The sequence below is a fragment of the Lates calcarifer genome, linkage group LG1 (genome assembly GCF_001640805.2).
Source record: "Lates calcarifer isolate ASB-BC8 linkage group LG1, TLL_Latcal_v3, whole genome shotgun sequence".
Classification (NCBI taxonomy): domain Eukaryota; kingdom Metazoa; phylum Chordata; class Actinopteri; family Centropomidae; genus Lates; species Lates calcarifer.
In genome coordinates this window covers 8,800,188-8,822,493 of record NC_066833.1, presented here as the reverse complement: position 1 = coordinate 8,822,493, position 22,306 = coordinate 8,800,188, and the positions used below count along the sequence as shown (strand labels likewise).

At 43.7% G+C, this 22,306-nt stretch overlaps 1 protein-coding gene across 2 annotated transcripts in view; it reads right to left on the bottom strand.

The window, feature by feature from the left end:
- The window catches only part of col5a2a (collagen, type V, alpha 2a), a 34,125-nt gene extending 12,246 nt beyond the window's left edge, over nt 1-21,879 (bottom strand). Inside the window, exons 1-16 of one of the 2 annotated variants that reach the window (XM_018683186.2) lie at nt 21,602-21,879; nt 6,075-6,302; nt 5,596-5,615; nt 5,469-5,501; nt 5,329-5,361; nt 4,972-5,025; nt 4,175-4,264; nt 3,908-3,982; nt 2,089-2,133; nt 1,912-1,965; nt 1,723-1,776; nt 887-940; nt 691-744; nt 549-602; nt 382-426; nt 55-108 (exon numbers count right to left, since the gene is read on the bottom strand). In XM_018683186.2, coding sequence (XP_018538702.1) covers nt 55-108; nt 382-426; nt 549-602; nt 691-744; nt 887-940; nt 1,723-1,776; nt 1,912-1,965; nt 2,089-2,133; nt 3,908-3,982; nt 4,175-4,264; nt 4,972-5,025; nt 5,329-5,361; nt 5,469-5,501; nt 5,596-5,615; nt 6,075-6,302; nt 21,602-21,692 — 1,038 coding nt within the window. In that variant the 5' untranslated portion in view covers nt 21,693-21,879. The remainder of the gene's footprint in view (nt 1-54; nt 109-381; nt 427-548; nt 603-690; nt 745-886; nt 941-1,722; nt 1,777-1,911; nt 1,966-2,088; nt 2,134-3,907; nt 3,983-4,174; nt 4,265-4,971; nt 5,026-5,328; nt 5,362-5,468; nt 5,502-5,595; nt 5,616-6,074; nt 6,303-21,601) is intronic. The other variant, XM_051069919.1, reaches the window with a different exon arrangement.
- Between the last annotated feature and the right edge of the window lie 427 nt (nt 21,880-22,306).

The window sequence follows — 22,306 nt, the reverse complement described above, 5'->3', positions numbered from 1 at the left end:
GACGAGAAAAAGTTGGTAGCAGATGTTAGTGTTGCGTAGTGATATCATCCTTACTGCTATACCGCCTGGTCCAGGGCGTCCTCTCTCCCCTGGCATCCCAGCAGGACCCTGTTCCACACAGACAGTGATAAATTACATCTGTCCTCCATTCACTGCATGTGTTAAACGTGAGGAAGTTCAGAGGAAGAAGTATTTAAACCATTCTGGATACAGCCTTGTCTCGTTCAAGATAAGAACCGACAAAGCAAAATCAGTGTCTGTTTACTGTAGTCCACATACGTTCATATCAGAATAATATAATCAGTATGGGCTGTCCCAGGCAACTTATGGGTGTCAGACTTCTTGAAACATTAGGGAAAAAAGCAGTAGAATATAACTTACCATGGGTCCAGGTGCTCCCATTGAACCAGGAGGTCCTGTAGCACCCTAGAAAACCAGAGGAAAGGTATTTATTTACTTATAGTAAGATAAGGTAATTTACAGGCCTTGTAGCAAGGCAAGTCAAAGAAATCATTTAACCAACAAGCAGTCATCCAATCAACATTCACCTTTGATCCAACAGCTCCAGTTTCACCTTTTTGACCAAGTGGTCCAGCATGGCCCTGTTAACAAGAGAGAAGAAACTGTTAAAACTTGTACCTGTGAGTACAGAGAGGAAAAGGAGTAACAGAACAGAAATGTTTCACTCACTCTGTGACCCTTCAGTCCAGGAGGCCCAGGAGTACCAGGGAATCCTCTAGAACCCTAAAGTGTGTGACATGGAACAGCATCATCAGTTTTATCTCCTGAGGACTCATGAATAAGAAACAGGAGATTACAGTGTCGCCTCTGTAGTCATACAGTTTGTGCAGTTAGTTGTTGAATGTATAGAGGAGGAGAGGCTTACTGGTGATCCAGGGAATCCAACTTCTCCAGAGTTTCCTGGTTTGCCTGGTTCTCCCTGTGTGAGGATAAGACAGTTACATATCACAGACCCATTTGGCTGCACATCAGATGTTCCCTCTCTGGTTTTGTTGTTACTGAAGTGGGTTTTTGGCTTCTTGTTTAAACAATGAAAACCATCTGACTCATACACAGATAGAGGTGCACCGTCCTTAATGTAATCTGTGTTTGTTAATGTCCGTGGTTTTCCACATTTTGTTTCTAATATTTTCTCATGACTTTTTTACTCATCACTGAGTTTAGAAACACAGACTCTTTTGTTGGCTTCTTGTAGGAACCGAATCCTTTCATTATGCCATTTTCACGACACTTGTCACCAACACGTAGTCTTTTATTTTGTCTTACTAACCCACGAATGGAAAGGAAAGACAGAAAAATGCTAGAAGACATGTTTAAACAGTGTGTTTGGATTTAGCAGAAACTCAACCTTCTTTCAGTCTGACATGGAAAATGAAGTGTTTGCAGGTCGGTGATGATACGTTATTATAACACCACTCTAAACTCTGACAGTTCAGATAATGTCTGTGAGTATACTCTCTGTCTGTATGCACTCTAATTGTCAAAGGGCTCCAGGATCCTCCACTTCAAAATGTAATAAACACAGCCTGGGCTGTCAAACTGTGGAAATACTAATCAGTGATTACAGATTCACACTCAGCTGCTTTAGGCTGGAACCTTTACACTGTAAGAAAAACGCTGCAGTTTGCTTAAAGTAAGACGAAACGTGATTCTGTCTCTGCAGACTTTAACACGTCAACAAGAAGCGCAGAGCTGACTTACATCTTCACCTGGTTTCCCTTGAGGACCCTCCGGTCCTCTTTGGCCAGATGGACCCTGAAACACACAGTCAGGTTGTAAACATCCAGGAATAACCAACCCTCACAGTCCAACAAAAATATATGCCACCTCTCTTATATGCAGTATAGTAGGTGTATTGGTGACTATATTTACAGAGGAATAATGTTATACCATATGTCCTGGATCTCCAACATCTCCAGGAGGCCCTTGTGGTCCAGCTTGACCCTTAGAGGAGGGAGGAGGGAAACAATAAAACATTTAAGATATAAACAGGGAACAAATCAAAGTAATGAAATGTCCCTGATGTTCTGTGTCCGTCTAAGCTTGTTGAATATGTCATGGACTTACAGGCGCGCCATTCGGGCCAGGAGGTCCTCGTGCTCCGGCCTCTCCCTAAAACAAACATAATGCAAAATCAAACGATGAACACAGATCAACCTATTCCAGATTAAAACAATTCATTTTTAAAGTAGAAATTTTCTTAACAAATGGACGTCAGAGCACAGACAGCAGTCCTTTAATTTCTGGTCCATTTCCAACCCGACCAATGTTCACACACAAAGAAATACTTGAGTGTTGTAACTTTACCGAAGTCTGACAAAACAGGCGTGTCGTAAAGGTCTGTTTATGTCGTGTAGCTTAGTCACTGTAAAATGTCTCAACGGTTGCTGAAACATTTTGCACCTCCACAAGAACAATAAAGAAAGAGCAGATTTTACATCTCTCCCTGTCTTTATGGCCATTACTCTGCCTCATGGTGATTCAGTTACACAGAGGCATGGATTGATTTCAAAACTCTGCCAAAGCAGGATGGTTGTGTACTTGCTAATGAAAATGTATAATGTACTTTCTAATTAAAACAAGAGTAAATGTATCCTAATCTGAAGTCAGTAGCTGGCAAGCTAAAAACTCAGAATAAGATGGTTTATGTTCCTCTTAGAGTTTCACCATGTTGCATAATGAGACTGAATAAACTTATATACCTCGATCTTTACTCCTGCACTTCTTCTAACAGTGTTCAAGGACAGTGTTTTACAACATTCAACCACTTCCTGTATTTGATCCCACAAATCTGCTGAGTGTGTTTGTGTGGTGGTTGGTAGGTCCAAAATTCCAGTGGTTTTATTGCAGCAAGCTACTTCTGGAAGAACAACACACAATATTACATAATATATCCATGTTTAAAGGAGAACTCCACTGATTAAAGGAGTTATTTCTCTGCTGCGGTGGTGATGGCAGATTGCCCAGAGCTTCAGTGAGATACTATCGGAAAATGTTGAGACTGGCCGACTGGGCCGAGGCTAGCTAGTTAGCATGCTAGCTTCAGTAGAAAAAAAGAAGTGATAGAACTAGAAGCAAAACACTGGTGTTGCTTTCCACTACTCCAGACAGCTCTTAGCAAATAAATGAATGAAACTTCATGTTGAACTCACTACATTTCTTTTAGACTGGTAGGTGAAGCTGTTGATGCTAATGCTGGCTATGTAGCGATAGCAAAACTTACAAGTGGCACCTTCAAACACATCAGTGTTGTTTAGTCGTCATGGAGAGTTTTATTAACATAGTGAGAACTGTATAATGCTGCATGTGTCTTCTGTAGCTCTGTCAACAGGGATACCTTCTTTCAGACTTGTCTAGTATCGAGTCAGGATCTCTCAATCTGCAGCACTGATTTGACCATTGTTTTCTGTATCTGTCTCTCTCACTTCCTCCAGCTTTACAAAAGAGCAACACTAAGCTCATGGAAAAACCCTTTAAGTCTAAATCATGATAGAAATGTAGTGACGATCAGACACAGGCAGACCTTTGTGAATAGAGAGCTTTTGATTTTGACAACTATAAATCAGAATCATTTCATCTGTTTATTTATATAACCCGTGCTGACAGTCTGTACAGCATATGACAGCCTCTATTCTTAGATCCTCAATTACAAACATATTAAATAAGTATTACCATCCTGTGCACACATTTCTACCACTGTACCTCAGGCCTGTTCTTATTGTCAGCTTGTTGCTGTTCTCTGCCAAAGCTACAAACAGGAAGTTTCCAAAAAAGAATCAAAGCTAATTTTAAAAGATAAATAGTGCTTTAGTCTGCTTTATGATTGAGTGGTTTAAGAAACACTTGGCAGATTAGTTCCGTTCATATGTTGCAGTATTTTTCTTACCCGTGAGCCACTTAGCATGGCTTGGGGTCCTGTTTTTTTCCCATCAAACCCTGAGGCCATCTGGGACTCCAGACCCTGCAGGTGAAGCAGACGCCCTTTAGATTAGATTACTGAGAAAATGAGCACAAATGATAAACAACAAAACACAACACAATAGTCCTCAATACTCTCATGGTAAATTAAGTGAAATTGCACTGGTGTAGTGTGTAGGTGTAACTTTGTCTTTGTGTGTCTGCAGCATATGAGAACGCTTCCTGCACAACTCACTCCGTGTGTCGGATGTCCTGGAGGTCCTGGTTCACCGGGCTGACCTGGCACACCAGGCTCTCCATCGTAACCCGCAGGACCCCGCAGTCCCTAGAAAGTAGAGCAAGAGAGATGCTGATTCACCTGTACATCGATCAGTCCATCAGTGCTGCTAAGATACTGATTCGACCGATGCAGCTGGATCTCTGTTGTTCATGAACTCGGAGCTGTGAAGTGTGTGCAGGAGGGAAACCGCTGGTCATGTGCTAATAAATCACCCTCAAAATGCTGCCCTCAACTGGACCACAGCTCCACCAACAGGGTCACACTCATTCATCAACCTGCTACACTTTTTGCTTGGTAAGCACATTATACATCAACTTTGCACATTACGTTACATTTTGACTGTCTGTCGCCCTGGAGCTGAAAAATGTTTTTATACAGCAGTGGGGTTTTTTGACCAGTTTGGCTGGTTCGACAGAATGAGGAGTAATGGAGGTCGTTCTCATGACCCCAGTGATGGAAGAGTCCAGATGTCATGTGAAAGGCTGGAATGAAGAGCATGAAGGAGCTGCAGATGGATCATATGGGTATGATGCTATGTTTAACTACTTGATTTGTTTATTAAAAACATACACACACAGACGTCATTACAGCAGTCTGAACATGAAGCCACAAGGCGAAGGAAGTAAAGAAATGGGATGACTGCTCTGTATTTGAGGTAATTCAACTCTGAACTCTCTAAAATGTTGATGCATACTGTAACCATTAAATACTGTTCTGGTTTATCATGTTGTGTCCATGTATATGTGACATACAGGCCTTCCTTTGTTTCCGCGTGGTCCTCTTTCTCCTGGAGAGCCGGGAGGTCCCTGTTATTAACAAACAAAAAAAGAAGCTGATAAAAATCTGCGAGTGACAGCACTGCAATCACATCACAGCCCTGTGCTGTATTTTTACTCTGCATCACTGTGGTGCTTAAAATGTCACAGCGACAGACGATTGTGGGACCACTCAGCTGTGCAGACGTCCTTTTAAGGTGAAGTTATGCAGGAGGTAACTGTCCTCTTATGCCACCTAGTGTTAATTCAGGTAGTTGAACATTCACTGCAAAGCTGGGAAACAGTTGCAGAGGTTTCCAAGAAATCTCTAAAACAGCTCCAACAGTTTCTCACCATGGGTCCAGGACGGCCTCTGATACCAGTCACCTGCAGGGAAATCAACAAAAACACAGGTTAGATCCAGCAATTAGACCGAGCCTCGCTCTCTGACATTACAGGCCTGTGTAAAATGTTTATATTTAACAAACACTCACAAGTGGGACATCCCCAGGCTCACCCTTCTGACCCTGAATAAACAGACAGAAATGACAAGAGCTTTCAAACTCATGTTACATGATGGTGATAACATCACTGATAAACAGGAAATATCCAGTGACCTACCTTATAGATCCTGCCCCCGCCTGCATGGAGGAAAAAGCATGAGAGATCACATTACTTCTTCATCCTATCACCTCTGCATCATGAGTCAGGAACAGATACAAGAATCCTGATTGAATCCTGAAGCAGCTTCACACAGATTCATTTATCATCATTACTCAGGTCAGACAAGGTAAACAAAGCAGTCGATTAACAGCAGCCTGACAATGGCAGTAATTTGTTCACTGTTTGACAGATAAATAGATCCATTCACTGACAACCTGCCAAAACTAACACATCTCTCAGGGCTGTGATATTGTTATTCCTCTTGATTGGAACTTAATGTCTGTCTTCATTTGAGGCTTTTAAAACAAAGATGTTTGAAGCCTTTTGAGCAAATGAACGTGCCCTTCAGCTGCAATATTAAGTCATAAATTAAAGTTCATTCCCTCATATAGACGTTTTCCTCTTCTAAACCTGACAGATAACGACTGCTCCCTCACCGAACGTGCTCGTCCCGCCGCTGCTGGTTGACTCCGTCCCCGTCTGACAAACGGGGCAGCACTCTCCGTCGGGGATGACCACCTTCTCACAGGCAGTCAGCTCATCGCACTGGATTTCGTCGCAGAGGACCTGGCCGTTGTCGCACACACAGATCCGGCATGGCTCTGGCTTCCAGATGTCCCTGTTTGTGTACACCTGGCCGTCTGCCGTGCAGCTCACGTCATCTCCTGGAACGCACAGAAGGATTCTCTTAAGTTTATCAGCTCAGGTAAAAAGCAAAAACAACTGGTGGTTTGTGATTTTCTCAGCTTTTTGTTAATCCACAAAAGGTTTTGTCTGTTCTCAATCGTGATCCACAAACAAACAGTTTCTCTGAGATTTCAAACAAAAAGTGTTCATACCCTCCAGATAACCAAGAAGAAATCATGTTTTTAAATCCTTTAACAGGGAAACAGAAATCAACAATCATCCATCCATTTTCTTTTAGCCCTGTTTTCTGTTTGGGGTCATGGGGGCTGAAGCCTGTCCCAGCGGCCTCCGGAAATTAAACTGTTTAGTCCAGGTTGGAGCAGCTGCCTCTGAGAGGTCAGCTGAGTTATTACAGGACTTGTTTGGTTTTATAATTGCAAAAGTAACCGTGATATAACAACAAACAACAAAGCCATCGCTTTAGTTTTATGTTAACTGGTGCTTTCAAACATGAGACAATCAATCCAAACAAAAAGGACAGTATACTGCCAAACTAACATCAGCATATCCTCTCTGTATCCAGGTGTTTAGAGTGGAATAATCTGCAGAAAGACTCAGAGAAAACAGGTCTGGAAAATGCAGCTCTTTGTTGCAGTGAAGTCTCTGGTCGTTAGACATGAGGTCATTTCCTCCAGACGCAGCGTCTCAGAAACTTGACTCATGTTCAAAACAGCAAACCTGCAGCCACCTATGAAACAGCTTGTTTCTCACAGACGTCTCATTAACTGGTTTAGTTAGAGAGTTGACTTTAGACTTGTAATGTGTAACAACTAAACACAAAAGTTTGTTCACAACAAGCTTGAAAATATCCTGAAGTAGTACAATTATTTTTTTCCTCTGATTGTAAAGGGAGAGCCTCAGTCTGTTGCGGGGCGTTTCTTTAACAGGGATCCACCCTGTTCACGTCATCTGAGCTCACATCAGGTCTGCAGAGGCTTTTACCTGTTCCTGTTATAAACAGCAGGTGGCAGCTCTGAGCTTCAGATGGCAGGTAAGTCAGGTTGGACAGGGAGTGAGAAGTTGCAGAGAGGAACCAAAAGAACTGATTAGGGTTTACTGATTTTACTCGACCTCACTGTACACTGAGGAGAACCTCCAAGGAAAAGTCAAAGAGCAGCAACAGTCAGGTAGAAGAGCAGGTCTGCTTAAACTAAGGCAACAAGAGTACATGTTGTGACATGGCCCTGTTCCAAACTCGTGTTTATGTTTGACAAGCCTGGGACAGAGAGCGATAATACTGAGAGGATCTTTAATGTGAGTGCAAAATGAAAGACGCTGACTGCAGCAGGACAATCCACACTTCAGGAATCTGACTCTGCTTTTCAGCAGCTCTCAGTGAAACACAACAACATTCATGTAACATGTTCAGAGCTCCACCATACAGTGCAGCATGTGCAGCTTAAAGGTTGATTAGTGCTGAATTTGATTGGCACCAATAAACTGAGTGAACTAAACCAGGAAAAGTCTGAACAGTGTATACTACAGAAGCTCATTTTCAGTCAAAATGCCTCAAATTTGGTTTTCAAAGAGTCAAAAAAATGTTCTGTGGCAGAATTAGGTTAACATTAGTCATTAATAGTATAGAAAATAGTGGAATGGTAATTTACCTTTTAAAGATTTTCACCTTTGGCGCCCCCTATTGGTAGCAGCTAAAACACCATGTGGCCATAATAACACCCTCAACAGCCCACTGAATCACTCAATTAACTGGCTGATTTTGAAACAGTTTACAAAACATTCCCACAATAAAAGACAATAAAAGATCAGCCAAGTTCAGCAGAGCTACTCATTTCAGTATCAACCATAGGTCTGATGTGCAAAGATCAAACCAAGTTAATGTGACTGAGACAGAGACGCATGTAAACTTGACTTAACAAGACATCGCTGGAACAACTGAAGTTCCTCTAATTAAGGAAAGTCGAGGCTTGGATGCTTTACAAATGCACCATGTAATCAGACACTCTGAGGCTCATTACATCTAATCTCACACAAATGGGTGGTTGTGATTTAGGTAATACCCACAGACCAATATGTCTTTTTCCTACCATTTCTAATTTTCTCAATCATGATAAAATATACTGTAGTCTTGAAATTAAGTATAAATAAAGTGTAGTGTTTTCAGAATCATGGAAAAACCTGTTGATACGACTGTAAATGACCTCCTGACACACAACAGCCGTCAACGACGACTCTCTATCGTCATCCTTCTGTCATCCAGCTGTACTCCACCTTTTATCTGCTGATATTTTCGAAGATCAACACTCAACCTGAAGCGATGCTTTCTCAGTTCTGCCAGCCGCAAAGTATTTGACGGCACTAAAAACACAACATATTTCAGCGATGAAATTTCCTCTCTTTTAACGGCCAGTAACATCCCACTGTCTGAGCTGTGGCCTTTCAAAATGAAAACCAGTTCTCCAAGGAATGTGAGAGTGCATTGCTCTTCATTTGTGAGGACACTTGGAATCACTTTACCCATGAATCTTACAAGCTTAGCTGTTCTCTAGAAATACTCAACGCGTCGGTGACTGAGAGTGTTAGAATTCTTGTTGGTGTCTTTTATTGTTTCTTTCGCCTCAAACAAACTGGATTGTCCCTTGTTGGGCGAGTGGTTGAGATGCGAGTAACTTTTTCGGCGCTGAATGATTTTTCCTGTTGGGCTTTTGAGAGATTTCGAACACTGCGTGCTGGGAGAGCTTGAAAATTACTGGAAGAGAAGTGTGGTTTTCAGAGCAGCCTTAAAAACCCCACCGCAAGCTTTGAGGAAGACGAGGAGGAGGAGGAGGAGAGGGACGTTCACTTTTTCCCCTCCTCTCAGCTAATTCATCGCAGGCTCCACACTTTTCCACAGACGCTGTAACAGTTTAATCGTGACAACGGTGAAAAGGCTCCCTTCCGACCGTGACTACTTGATCTGGATTTTCCACTAGTCAGCTAAGAGGGCAGACGGTTTCCTCTCCTGGTTTTAAAACATGGAGTCTGGAGCTCTTCAACATGACTCACGTGTCTGCTCTGCACAGCTCATCAGACACCAGCCAGATATCAAAGACCCCAGCATCCTCTGTGAAATCACCAACATCTCAACCATAGGGGAAAAACCTGGGAAACGTACGACTGCATTGCCACAAATGTGATGTCGCTGGCAGATGTGAGGAAGCAAAAAAAAAAAAAAAAAAAGTAGATAGTTTATGGCTTTTCCTTGGCTAATATGGAAATACTCATAACATACTGTGTTTGGGGAGAATCTACTGCAGCCAGAAGTCGAGGGGTTAGAAAATGACCTTATGGAAACAATGAGTCATTTTAAACTGGATCTCTCATTTCCTTCAGCAAAATAAAAAAGATGAAAAAAAAGATGAGTGGGACCGAGTACAGACCCACAACTGACCCAAAGCTGTTGTCTAATTTTCAAAAAGATAGTGCCCACTGGATGGTACGTTAATGGAATCAAACCTCATGTAAAATTCATTCCCATTCTCCTGAACAAGTTCCTCATTGCAGTGAGAGTAACTCGCCCCAAGTGACATGATTAATACCGTGAGGAGTGCGGCCTGATTCCTCGTCCAGATGCAGATGAGTTACAGCTGCTGAGGGGTGGCTCTGCAGCAGCTGCGCTTTCCTGCTCTCAAACCCCCTCGGTGTCACGGCCGAAACATAAATCTTCCTTCCGTGAAGGACCTTTAGCTCAACCTGTGACGGGTCGGCTGATAAAGCCGTCCATAAAAGCAGCCGTCACACAAACATCAGTCAAGGCCTTGGTCATGTTAGCCCAAAGCCTGAGCCGTAAGCCTTCAAAAACACAAGGACACCCACTCAACACCGCGCTGTGCTTCAGAGCGACTCTGATTATCCCTCCCCCTGTTTGCTTTTTTTATATATATGTAAAGAATGCATCCTGTCTGTTCAATCATCTGAAGCTGTGCTGTATTGACAGGGCTTGAAGTCTAACAGAAGGCTCCAGTTTGAACATGCTCTTCACCTCGGCTTCAACAAACAAAGCTCGCTATCTCGAGGGAGGGGCGGCGAGCTCTGGCCAGGAAAGTTGAAATGAATAAGTAGCTTGCTGATTACATGTCTGGGCTTTTCCATCAACAGGCCCCATCTCCAACGGGTCTTCCTTTACAGAGGCAACCACAGTTATGAGCTGTTCCCATCCCATGTTCAGCCCAGAGAGGATTGTGGTCCTGCTAAATTACCCCCCCTCCCCCATCCTCTGTCTGTTCTGCTGACGGACTCCTTACTCTCTGTTGCCTTGCCTTTTCTGTTTTAGAGGAGATACGTGCAGAGCTGCAACAAAACAACCTATGAAATAACCTTTGCTGAGTTCAGTTACCTGAGGGAGAAAAACAAGCTTTTAAAAGACGGATTCTCCACATTATTCTCCAGCTTCCTTCACACCTGTTGTCATGAAATATTGTGGGAGACCCTTAGTCCTCACAGTTGTACCAATCAAACAGACTCTGTGTCTTTGCATCCTGTGCTAAAGGAAATCTACAGTGATCTCACTGGGAGTGAAACATGCTGCTCGACAGATGGTTTCTCTAAAATGAATCATTTGCTCAAGTGGAAACTTAAGCTACGAAACGGCGAATGTTCTTCACTACAAAGGCCAAAGGCCGACACCTGGCCCGAGGCTCTGACCAAGGTCAGGGTCAAAGTTCAAACACTGATTCAGCATGTCTTCATGAGGAGTATTCCTCAGGTCTCTCTCTGTTTTATGCTTCATGTCCGACCATGTTCAGGTTTGTTTTCTCTGCTCCGCTGCTTCTAACATCTGACTGTAAAACATATTTTATCAGAACTCAGTGGGAATGTAAGCACTGATGTTTAAACCATCAAACTGCACAATCCCTCCTCCACACTCATCCTCAGTCCTCTGGCTTCATGACCTGTGGCTCAGCTGTATCTGACTGGAAAGACATTCTGCTCTCAGTGTTTTCTTTGTTTATGTTTCAGCCCATGAAACAAGAACCAGTCATCCAGCATTATTCATCAAGCATCAACATGAATTATTATTATTCCTTACTCCAGACAAAGATATTTCATCACAGTGATGGAGCCATGTCACCGACACTGACGGCTGACAGAGGTTCTTCATGTGTTCCTCTGAGTCCAGAACAAAGCGCCTGACTGATGTTTAACTTCACCAGGTGAATGTGTTTGATTTGAAATCAGATCTTACACAAGGTCCTGGTCGACTGTCAAACATGTGGTTTTCATATCCTGCACATTGATCAGGCTAAATGAAACACACTGACACACACTGCTGCACCACGTGTCCTGCATATATACAATAACTAGTGCATGTACCTGCAGTAATGTATAATAAAGTGCTGAGTCGGTCAGTACAGACCGTCATCAGGTCTGAGCACATAACACAGACAACTATATACTGTGTGTGTACCATCGTTATCTGACCACTGCTGAAGTTCCAATAAACTGGTTGATGTAAAAGCAGGAACGCAGCAAAGGAAAACGCCTGACGTCAAACATTCCAGTTTAGCAGAAGCAGAGCGTTAACGTATACAAGGGGTCAGAGCACCCCGGTGTTTTACATCAACTGAGCACACAGCCAGATGTGAAAGAATAAACTGTGGATTCCCTTCACAGCGTTCACCATCGAAACACAATGAAGGCTAGTGTTTCTATTTGAAAAACAAATGTCAGTGAAATACGGTCAGCTACAGAAAGACACTGTGGATGTAACCAGAGGAGAGATGCAGCGAGCGTGGCCCTCAGGTGACCACAGCAGTGATCCACCTCTATCACAGCTGCTGCTTAAAATGTTTTAATCAAACTTAGAATTTGCTGCTCAGCCGTTTTCTACCAACTTGTCTGATAGAAGCTGTTGCTGGTTATCTCTGATGGATGCGTCAGATCTGTCTCAACATGCACTGTACGCTTAATTATCTCTACTGTGGTGGGGAGATGGGGGTTTAAGGAAGTCATGACCTTCTGTGTGTGCAGTGTAGATCAGCCTGTCAGGTCACTGCTTGATGTCAGTGTGGTGCAACATGTTAAAGGGTCTGGTGCAGGTAGTTTGGATTGATCTGCTGACAGAGCGCTCTGTGGATTATCTTGTGACTGTTGTTCACGTCCTCCTTCCTACTGTAAACACCACAAACAGAGTTCAGTTATGTTTCATGTTACTGCAGCGTTGAGACAGATAACTCCAAACTTCAGCAGTTAATGTGAAAAGATGTGCACGGCTGGATTCCTCTGAGGGTGAGGGAGAGAATATGTTTTTTGGGTTAACCAACAGTTTAAAGCATTAAACTCCATGCTCTGCACTTTTAACCACGCTCAACACATCTGTTTGTCTTTTCAAGTGCAGACTGAGGTGCTGGCACAAAACCTCTCCCTTGTCTCTTCATCTCACTTTTATTAAATGAGAGCACAGGAGCATAACGGCAGATGGCCGGTGATTAAGGTGGTTGCATGAAAATAACGCGCTGCCAAACTTTTCCTCGGTGCAGTCTCGTGTCTTTCTGTCACACTCGTCACACAGCACGAATCACACCACAGAAATCTGACAAATACAAAACAGCAACTACAGCGTATGGTCACAACAGGCACTTCTCATTTTGAAACAAGTCTAACAATCTCTGTGCTGACTTGTAAAAGTCAAAAGATGGAAAGCACATGTTCGACCGTTATCATTGTAAAGGTGGGGAAGGACTTTGAGTTGTTTTATGAGGCGTCCTATATTAGCAGTGAGGAGGAACCCCAGAGGCAAGAGAGATTTATTGCCTCCACATTTTGTCTGACCTCAGAGCTGCAGCACTTTAAGGATGCTGCATTCTCTCCTCAAACCAAATGGCTGCCGGAGGCTCTCTCTTAAATCCCACTTTTTCTTTCGCATTAGCCGGTGTTTTCTCATATCCTCGTCAAGCTCCCCAGGCCTCCTTTTTTCTCCTGAGCTCACGGTCTCCTCTCTTTTTCCCCTCTCTGCTCTCTCTTCTTTTCTATAGTCCTTATTTTAAGTGTGTGCTTCTCTCTCGCTGTCTCCATTTTGTTTCTCGGAGAAATGATGCAGCTGCTCAGCACACACTGTATCGTATGAACAGCCTCGGGCAGAGGATGTTTCCCATAAATATTTACATTTTCTACTGGACTGCATACTGTGAGGCCACAAGCTTGACATTAGTTATATTTACATCAGGTCTTCAGAGCTTAAAGTCCTTTTTTCATTCATTTCAGAGCAGAGGAATGAAATTCATTATTTTAATGAGTCATTATTTCTCAATGTTTCACCTTTCAGCCTCTGTGTTAAATGAGGTCTGAGGGTATAAAGTCAGTAGGTAAGGGAGTGAACACAGGGCTTAATGCCACAATACACTCTGAATGTTTTCCAAAGCAGAAAATTGCATCACAATTCGTCCAAAAACACTGCTGGAAGATTCGAGTTTGAAAGTTATGTGACATGATTTACAGACATGCAATTTCACAAATGGGTTACAGCCCTGAAACTCTAACACAAAGCCAATGTTATGGAGAGGCTGGTGGAGGCACAGATTGAATCTGTAAAGAAAACAGTGTCTGGGCAGATGTTTGGGCCAAAAAAGTCCTCCAAACATTTTCAGATATGCTTGATTTGGCCTACGTCCAGTATCATCTCCAAAATGGAAACCATGACTTAATTCCAGGTGAACTACATCAAGTGCAGCACTTCCCAGAGTAATCTGTTCTTACTTAGCCTGGGTAGTTTCCAGTGACTGACTCTGTGCAGGTACAAACCACCTGGGATCCGTGCTGATGACTCAGATTTCTTCTTATTTGAAGCCAAACAGAGGAGGCTCTGCTGGCCAGTATCCAGTGTTAGCTGTGGTTCGTATTGGCCTGATAACTGAGCCGGAGAGCCGGTCGACGCCGCGGGGCCCCCGTCCCCGCAGTGACATCACTGAGGCCGAGGCCCCGGGGGACACGCTGAATTTATCACTTTCTCTTTATCACTAAACGGAGCCCTTTGATGTTTACTGCAGGCTGCATTTTTGTGAAAGCTGGAGACGGAGAGGTGACGGGGTCAGGAGGTGTAGGCCTGGTTCAGAGGGGGCCACAGGGATCTCTGCTGTGAAGGCTTCAACTCACTGAGCTGACTCACAAATCAGCTGTGAGATATTAGATTGATTTATTTATCTGAACTCGAAACAGAAACAGCAGCTCCACTACGTCATTTATCCACTAGATAGAAATGTATTTTTCAACTGCAACATGTTCTGCTCAGTCCTCAGTCACAACTGTTCAATCTTCATTTAACCTTCAACCTTTATCTAAAAGAAAACAAGAGGAGGAAGAAAGTAAGATGCTATAAACACACTGCAGTCGTATCATCTGTCCGGGCATGTACTCGCCTCTCTCTCTGCATGTCATTTAGATTTGCCTCATGGAAATTCACAGATGAAACTGTCGGGTTTTTGAACGTGTGGTGTATAAACACAGTTATAGACTGAGTGTTTGTGAAAGGACAAATCAAGCGATGACGAGCTGTATGTCTTACTGTGATAAGGTTAACTGGACTTCAATCTACTTAGAAGTAAAAGCTCTTTCTCTGTTTCTCTCTCACTCCCACAGACCTACATTTCTCTGATGAGAGAAGTATGACGGCTGCATTCCCATGTCCTTGTGACATTCATGCAAAACGACAGGACTGCAGCAGCCAGCGAAGCCCTTTCTGTTTTTTACTTGTATCTTGAGAAACATTCTTGCAGTGTCCTCGGTGCCAAGCAGTGGATTATTTCTTGGCAGATGTGTTGCAGTTTGTTTGCTGTGGCTCCTCCCTTCAATCAGTAACAGTTGCATACTTTATCCAACATGTCATCAACAGCTGTGTGAGCTTCAGAAATGTCCTCCCAAAGGCGACTCCAACCAGAGAAAGACCATTATCTGAGCGGTCTTCAGCGCTAAGAGCTAACGAATCTCCAGCTGACCTAGTTTTGGTGGTTAGAGAGCTGAGAGGACCTTTAGCAGCGTCAACACATTGCTACGTATTGAACAGACAGAGCTATCAGCTGCTTGCACAAAAAGGCAACGGTCATCAAAAACAACCAGAGCTGAAACACTGAGCTCTTTCAGAGGAAATTCCAGTTTGACATGACTTCCTGCGCTGGACTCTGACTGCTCTGTTGTCATGTGCAGGGAGGTATTTGCCCCTGATGACATGCACCAAACAATCTCTGGATTTCCCTCACTGCCACTTCCTCTTACAGCCTCTCACTGTTGTTTTTCTCTCATTATAGATTCCATCTAATGGTTGGCAGTTATCCTCTGTCCCTGCCTCCTCCTCCTCCTCCTCCTCCATCCCTGTTCTTTCCACTCTGGTCTCCCTCCTCCTCCTAATAGTTCTGAAATGATGATGATATCCCATGTTTAAATCTTATGCCCTTTAATACCAGGCCACAAACAAACAGTAGAGGATTAAATAGAAAAGTCTTTGAGTTCTAATCCAGTCCAGGTAAATACAGACTGCCCAGTTGAAGCTGTGTAAACCTGAGGTATCAGTGTGGAGCTGGTGTGGCTGATTAACTGACGCCTGACTGAAAATGTCTCCACACCGCAGCAATTACAAGGTTCCTCTGCCATATACTGTTCTTTAGGTAAACCCATGTGGCTTTGCTTTAATTCTGGAGTATATTTACACACTAGTATTCAGTGTCATTCATATGGATTCATTTTAAAGCTGGTGAACTGTATGTTACCCTGCCAGCATCTGGATCTGTTGTTCTCCTGTTTGAGATGTTTCTAACTCAGTCTGGTGTAAACAGCTAAAAGCTGGAGCAGTGAGGACGCAGAGCAGCTGACGATCTGAATTCAAACTAAATCATCTCCTGTTTAATGTTAGCTTTGCCTTTGACTCCTTCTCACAAACTCCAGCTCCTTTGGACGCGTCTCTGCTGCAGCAGCGGTTTGGTGAAATCATCGAGGTTAAACGGCAGCCGTGAGTCACCGGCTACAAGCAGACATTTCCACATCTCATCGGTCTGGCTCAGGTGTGAGGAGCGTCTGTTCAGGAGCGCTGACTGGACGCTGCAGCCGGTGGGTACGGGGCAGCACAGACTCACATTGTGTTCAAAGAATGCAGCCTTCTTCTTTTTACTGTACGACTTAGTTCCCTACTGGACGTGCTTTAAATCTGGCTCGTAGAAACCTCAATGAGCAACGCAACTGATGCAACAGACAACGAAGAGAAACCCTTTGTAAATACCTACAACCTCCTCCACCCTGCTTTTCCCTGCTCATTGATCTGTGTGACTGTTGCAGCCAAAGAAATGGTCTTTTCATCACAGCTGATTTACTCCCAGCTAATACACAATAGGAGTTTGATTGGAAATGACATTTCAAGAAACATCAGCTCCTCTGCTGACAATTGGCAGCGCTGTGTAGTAAAGACTCCAGCACTATGTGTGTTGGATCTCTACTACACCTAATGTTTTTCCCTCTGAACTCGAGCCTCTTGGTTGTACATGTTTGTACTATGGAAGATCACTGCAGCTACATTTCTTATAATGATTCACTCTCTCTGCTGAAGACCTGGTTCCATAGGTCTGGTACAGAAATATTAAACACATAAGACCAGGTCCGAGTCAGTCAAGACATCCATCACACACTGCCTGCATTAAGTAAAAGAAGCGCAGTGTTTACACTGAACTAACCTCCTAACTGTACATTAATCTTTTGTACAAGAACATGTGATATTATCACATGTAACATGCTGCAGTAATCTGATTCCTGCTGGTGGAGGACCACCTGGATTCAGAACTACCTCCAGGCACTTTGACACAGTTATACGAGTCACTCAGCTGTCCGACAAGTTGTTAAGGACTAAACATATCTTGGGCCACATTGCTAACCCTCGTCACCCACCAACACCCATGTAGCTCTACTCGCTCACCCTCAGAAGTTGTAATATACACGACCTAGCTACAACTTAGAATTTAGGCCGAACCACAACCTGCAATTATGGCCGACGGTCGCCGTTCTGTGGCATTCAGACGAGTACGCAGAGCGTTTGAGAGTCCGACAGACGACACCATCAAGACTTTCTGAGGTTATTTTGCTTTCAGAAGGTTAGACCTGAAGAATATGGGTGTTACTTGATTAAAATGTTGTTAAATTTGAGGTAAAGTGTGCTGTTACTATACTGTCACGTCTGTCTAAGGCTCAGCTCTGACTCATACACACATCTCCTGTTATTTCTAATTGAAACTCAGCAGCAACTGTAATCTAACTCACTGAATCAGTACCTGGCCAGAAGCACTTCAGCACACAGACGCAGAGGTTCCCATATGGAACATAATTTCTCATAAAATTGGAAGATTTAAAGCAGTTCCAGCGCCCTGTCACCAGGGGAGAGACAGAGAACATGTTCACAGGGAGTGCTATATTACACTAAGACCTGCCAACCTACAGAGGATAAACTCCAGAGGGCAGAAGTCCTCCTGATCTCCTGGAAAAAATCTACAACCAGCTGTGAAAACACTTGATGAGGCAGAGCTCAGTGCAGCAGCGATGGCTGACTCCTCAGAAGCACTGACATGACGGTCGTGTTTGTTTTCCTGGCATTCAGGGACGGACAGTATTACTTTTTAATTGTTCAGAAAAATAATATGTTAGATGACAACGTGAATCATTAAAGGGGTATTCCAACAATGTACGTGTAGTTGGAGGATCAGATATCAGTTTAGTATTGGCCGAGCTACAAAAATCCCTGATCCTACATTTCCCATAATGCAGCTGAATAACGTCTTTTCTTTGCTGACCTGAAGGCCACATCTCCAGGTTGTAATACAGACGTTTTTTCAAAAATAAGAGCGCAGGGCAGTAACTTCTCCTGACAAGTAAACTCAACTTTATCTGTAGAATCGAGGAGAAAATGACTTCTGTTTATTTATTACACGTCACATGCACATTTACTGCCTGACCTCTTCCTCTGTGCATAGCACGAGTAGCAGCGGCAGCCCACTCAGTGTTTGTGTTGCGTCCTGTCATCCTCCCACACGGACAGGCTGAGAGGATCACAGGGGAGATCAGTGAGTAAGTGCCAATCAAGCGCCGGGAAGCCTGACGGGAGGAGCAGTAATTGCATGGCCTTTGAAGAGGCAGTTACTTTAACTTGAACCTGTGGAGGTGTTGACTGTGAAGATGAGGCTGTTTAAGTAAACCATGAGCCGATAAGCACCACCTCTATCCATGGCTGAGTCACCCTGAAGAAATACTGACACACTACGTCTTACATCAGCCACTTAACGTCCTCCCCTTCCAACTATCACTGAGTCTTTTAGAATATTCTCCAAATACTGCCAATGTGACTATTTTAACATCTGGAAGTCATCCCCCCCCCCACCCCACGCCTCCATTTGCTGACTGCAATAATTTGGTTTATAAGCAGTTCCCATGGAGCGGTTCCTCACAGGCGCAGGCCGCTCCATCGTCACTGCCCCCGACACATCCCAGCTTCAGCTTCAGGTGCTTCACATCAGACGACTGATAAAACTCACTCGTCCTCCAACACAACACCATGTACAGTCTTGTGAGCCCCCGACCCCCCCCTAACTCTGGAAGAAAAGAGGCGTGTAATCAAGTCATAGCTCAAAAATGCAGCATGTGTTTCTAATCAAAGCCGTCTGTGGACCTGGTTGAATTCACATGTTTGGACGTTTCAGCTTTGGTAGAAAACAGCCCATTTGTTGCGATGTCAGTGATGTGGCAACAACAACTGGAACCAATTTAGAGGACAGAGTGACCTAATGTAGGTTTGTTGATTTGAAATTCCAGATTTTTTGCTCTCAGCTCGTGTGTTTCTCTCAGTTTTGTGACGACTGTCAAAAAAAGGAAAGAAAAGCTGGTGATGATGAGACGAATGTAACTGTGTGAACAGACCAACGTTAGCCACAAAGACTGTCTTTGATGTGAGGCGCTAAGTGGCATCTTTGAGGATGTTTTACAGCTAATGTCAGCGTCTGGGAGGAGTAATGTTCAAACACACACACACATGCAGAGGCATGACTCTCTCTGGCCAAACTCTGGGCACAGACTCCTGTTTTCTGTTATTGGAGTCACTGATCTGTTGCTGTTTTTTCCCCTTTTCCATGTTCACATCCCGAAACCTAACTCCAAATATTATTTGAACACTTCTGCTTCTTCTGACAAACTCTACGTCGTAGGATTTGTCTGAGGGCTGTTCTATAATTTCATCCCAGCTAATCTACGCTGGCGTCACCATTTCCAATTGTGAGCTTAAAGTCTGCTCCTTGATCTGATTTGCCAACTTATGTTCTTTTGAAAGCAAACTTTCCGCACATGTGCAGACATATGACTTTCATCCAGAGCTGTATAAGTGCTCTGGCTAAAATTTCCAGCATTTGTTTTAAACATGTTTTCAGTCTTAAGTCTTAAAGCAGCATATTTGAGTCTGGTCCCTCAGAAATCTTTCCAATAACCTCAGCACAGACCTCTGATGACTTCTTCTTATTTTCTGAAAAATAAAATGTTCAGAGTCGTCGTGAGCGCGCAGGTCTGCTTCCAATTATGTTGTTTCATCAAAATTCAGCCACACTCAATTTAAAGTTACAATTTTCCATATAAAAGTTCCAATTAAATGGAGTAACCAGGGTCCAATCGCAGCCATTAGCATCTTCTCTTTTCACACGGCTGAAAAGGTGGAGTTTAAGATGGCAAGAAATCTGCACATGGAAACCATTCAATACAAATGTAACTGGTCACTGTGTGGAATGAGCCTCGATCGCCCCCTCTCTCTCTCACACACACACACAAGTACATTGTCCCAAAATGCTGGTGAACCACATTTTCCCTCAGTCTACAAAAACCATGAACTTTCCACTGTTTTTATTTGGTCGAAACGCAATCACCTCACCCACCAGCCCTCCATGGAAAGAAGGCTGTAAGATCCCTGTGCTGTTTCACATGAACAAATATGGACAGAGACGGCTCCTCACCAGAGGCTGAAGCCTCGAAGAACTCCTGCACTAATTCAGACAAATGAATTCACCGATCTTTTTTTCTTGGTCAGCTAATATTACTATTATTTAATATGACCGAAGTTTCACTGCAGCGCCCCCTGTTCCTCACATGGCAGCATCAGTGTTGCTGTTATTTGAGTGAGACTCTGTGCTGCCTTCACCACAGGGTGGCGCTCTTTCTGGTGCCTCACTATCACACAGCTGTCTCTGCTCTATGTGAAACTGAACTTAAAGAGTGAAGCCGACTCGTTTTAGTTAATGATATAATGAAAGAAAAGCTGAAGTTATCTAGAGGGAGCGACAGCTTTAAAAACAGATCAACAGTGTCTGTGCTGCACTGCTCAGCCAGACTCCATCAGGGGCCCATCAAAAGAACTTTCCAGTGCCATGACGTCATATGTAGAAACAACGCAGCCCCCCGTGACGACACGAGACATCAAACGCCCCGGGTCGAGAAAGAAAAAGGAGGGGAAGCACAGTTCAAGTAAAACAAGAGCACTCAGGTGTTCCTGCTGCCACAGTCTCAGTGACTCAGAGAATCCAACAGCATCTCTGCTTCTCATGTCTCCTCACATCTGCCCTGAATTAACATGCAGCCTGTGTTCCCTCAGAGGCGCGAGAGCTCTGGTGCTGAAATTCTTTTCGCAGATGTACAATGTAGTGCAAAGGGGGGGTGGTTGTGGTAACACTTAATGAATGTTCCAAAGTGGTGGAGTGGTGCTGGAGCAACTTCCAACCACAAAGGTGCTCATTTCCCTCCTCTGCACATTTTCAGTGCCTGAGGGTGACATCACTTGCGATCGCTGACAGATGTCCACCGTTTCCTGACGGACAGGGCTCATTTGCCAATTGCAGATAATCCACATTAAAGCTACTCTCGTGTCTTTTCAATCTTCTCTAAGATACACAGACTCCTCAGTGACCGAGTGAAGTTGTAATGTCAGTGCACATGTTCTGTGCTGTTTCTACATTTGCATCTGACGTTCAACAGAAAACAAAAGAACAAATGAAGTCGTCATGTAGCAGGTAAATTCACTCAACAAAACCAACACATAATGTAGGAAGTCACCAGTATCTGACAGATATGTCTTATCTCAGATAAGTTCTCTCCTTCACCAAGAGCACACATGAGGAGTTTCTGTAAATGACTTTAAACCTCTCGGGGAAAAGCAACTGGTTCGACTAAAGCCAACTTCTGCACAAACAAAAAGTCTGAGGTAATGTCTGAAGGTCAACCAGCTTCACACATTAAAACCAACAGCAATTAGGTGTTAAAACAAACAGCAGAGGGGCTCACTTACCACTGTTCCCGTCTTGACATGTAACAATCAAAACCTGAGCTACGGAGACCACCAGAAAAAGGAAAGTCCTTAAATGCACAAAGCTCATCATGTCTATAAGAAAGACATGAGCCTTCCTTGTGTGCGAAGCAGAGGGGAAAAGGAAAAAAAAATGTTCAGGTTATCACTGCGCCACCATGAATACAAGAGTGCCTCTCCTTGTAAGCAGCAAGCAGACCCAGCCCAGACTGCGTGAGTGCTTTTTTGTGTAGTTACAGCTTTAAATGAGAAGAATGCTGGCGAGCCTAATTTTCCTCCCCCTTTTGTCAGCCCTCTCCCATAACCATCCTCTCACAGGCTTTTGTGGCTGTGGGAGAGCTACACCCATGTTCACAAGTTCTCATACTTTCCAGTGATTCTCTCTGTCTCTGAACGTGATCGCCTGAGCTCTGACTCACAGATAAAAAGATGCCAGTGAGCAGATAAGGAAAAATCACTTTTGCCTGTTTGAAGATGTCACTTGGGGTTTGCCTCTGTTCAGAGGTGGTTGCAAAGCAAGATCATAAAAGTGCTGTTTTATTGCAGTCCTTGGGGCACCAAACAAGACACACAGTCAGCCGAGAATTCCTTTTTACAGGGCAATTAAAAGTAAGAATAGAGTTTTATAACTCCATTGTTTCTGATGAGAAACTGTAGTTAAGAAATTGTAGCATACATAAGATCACT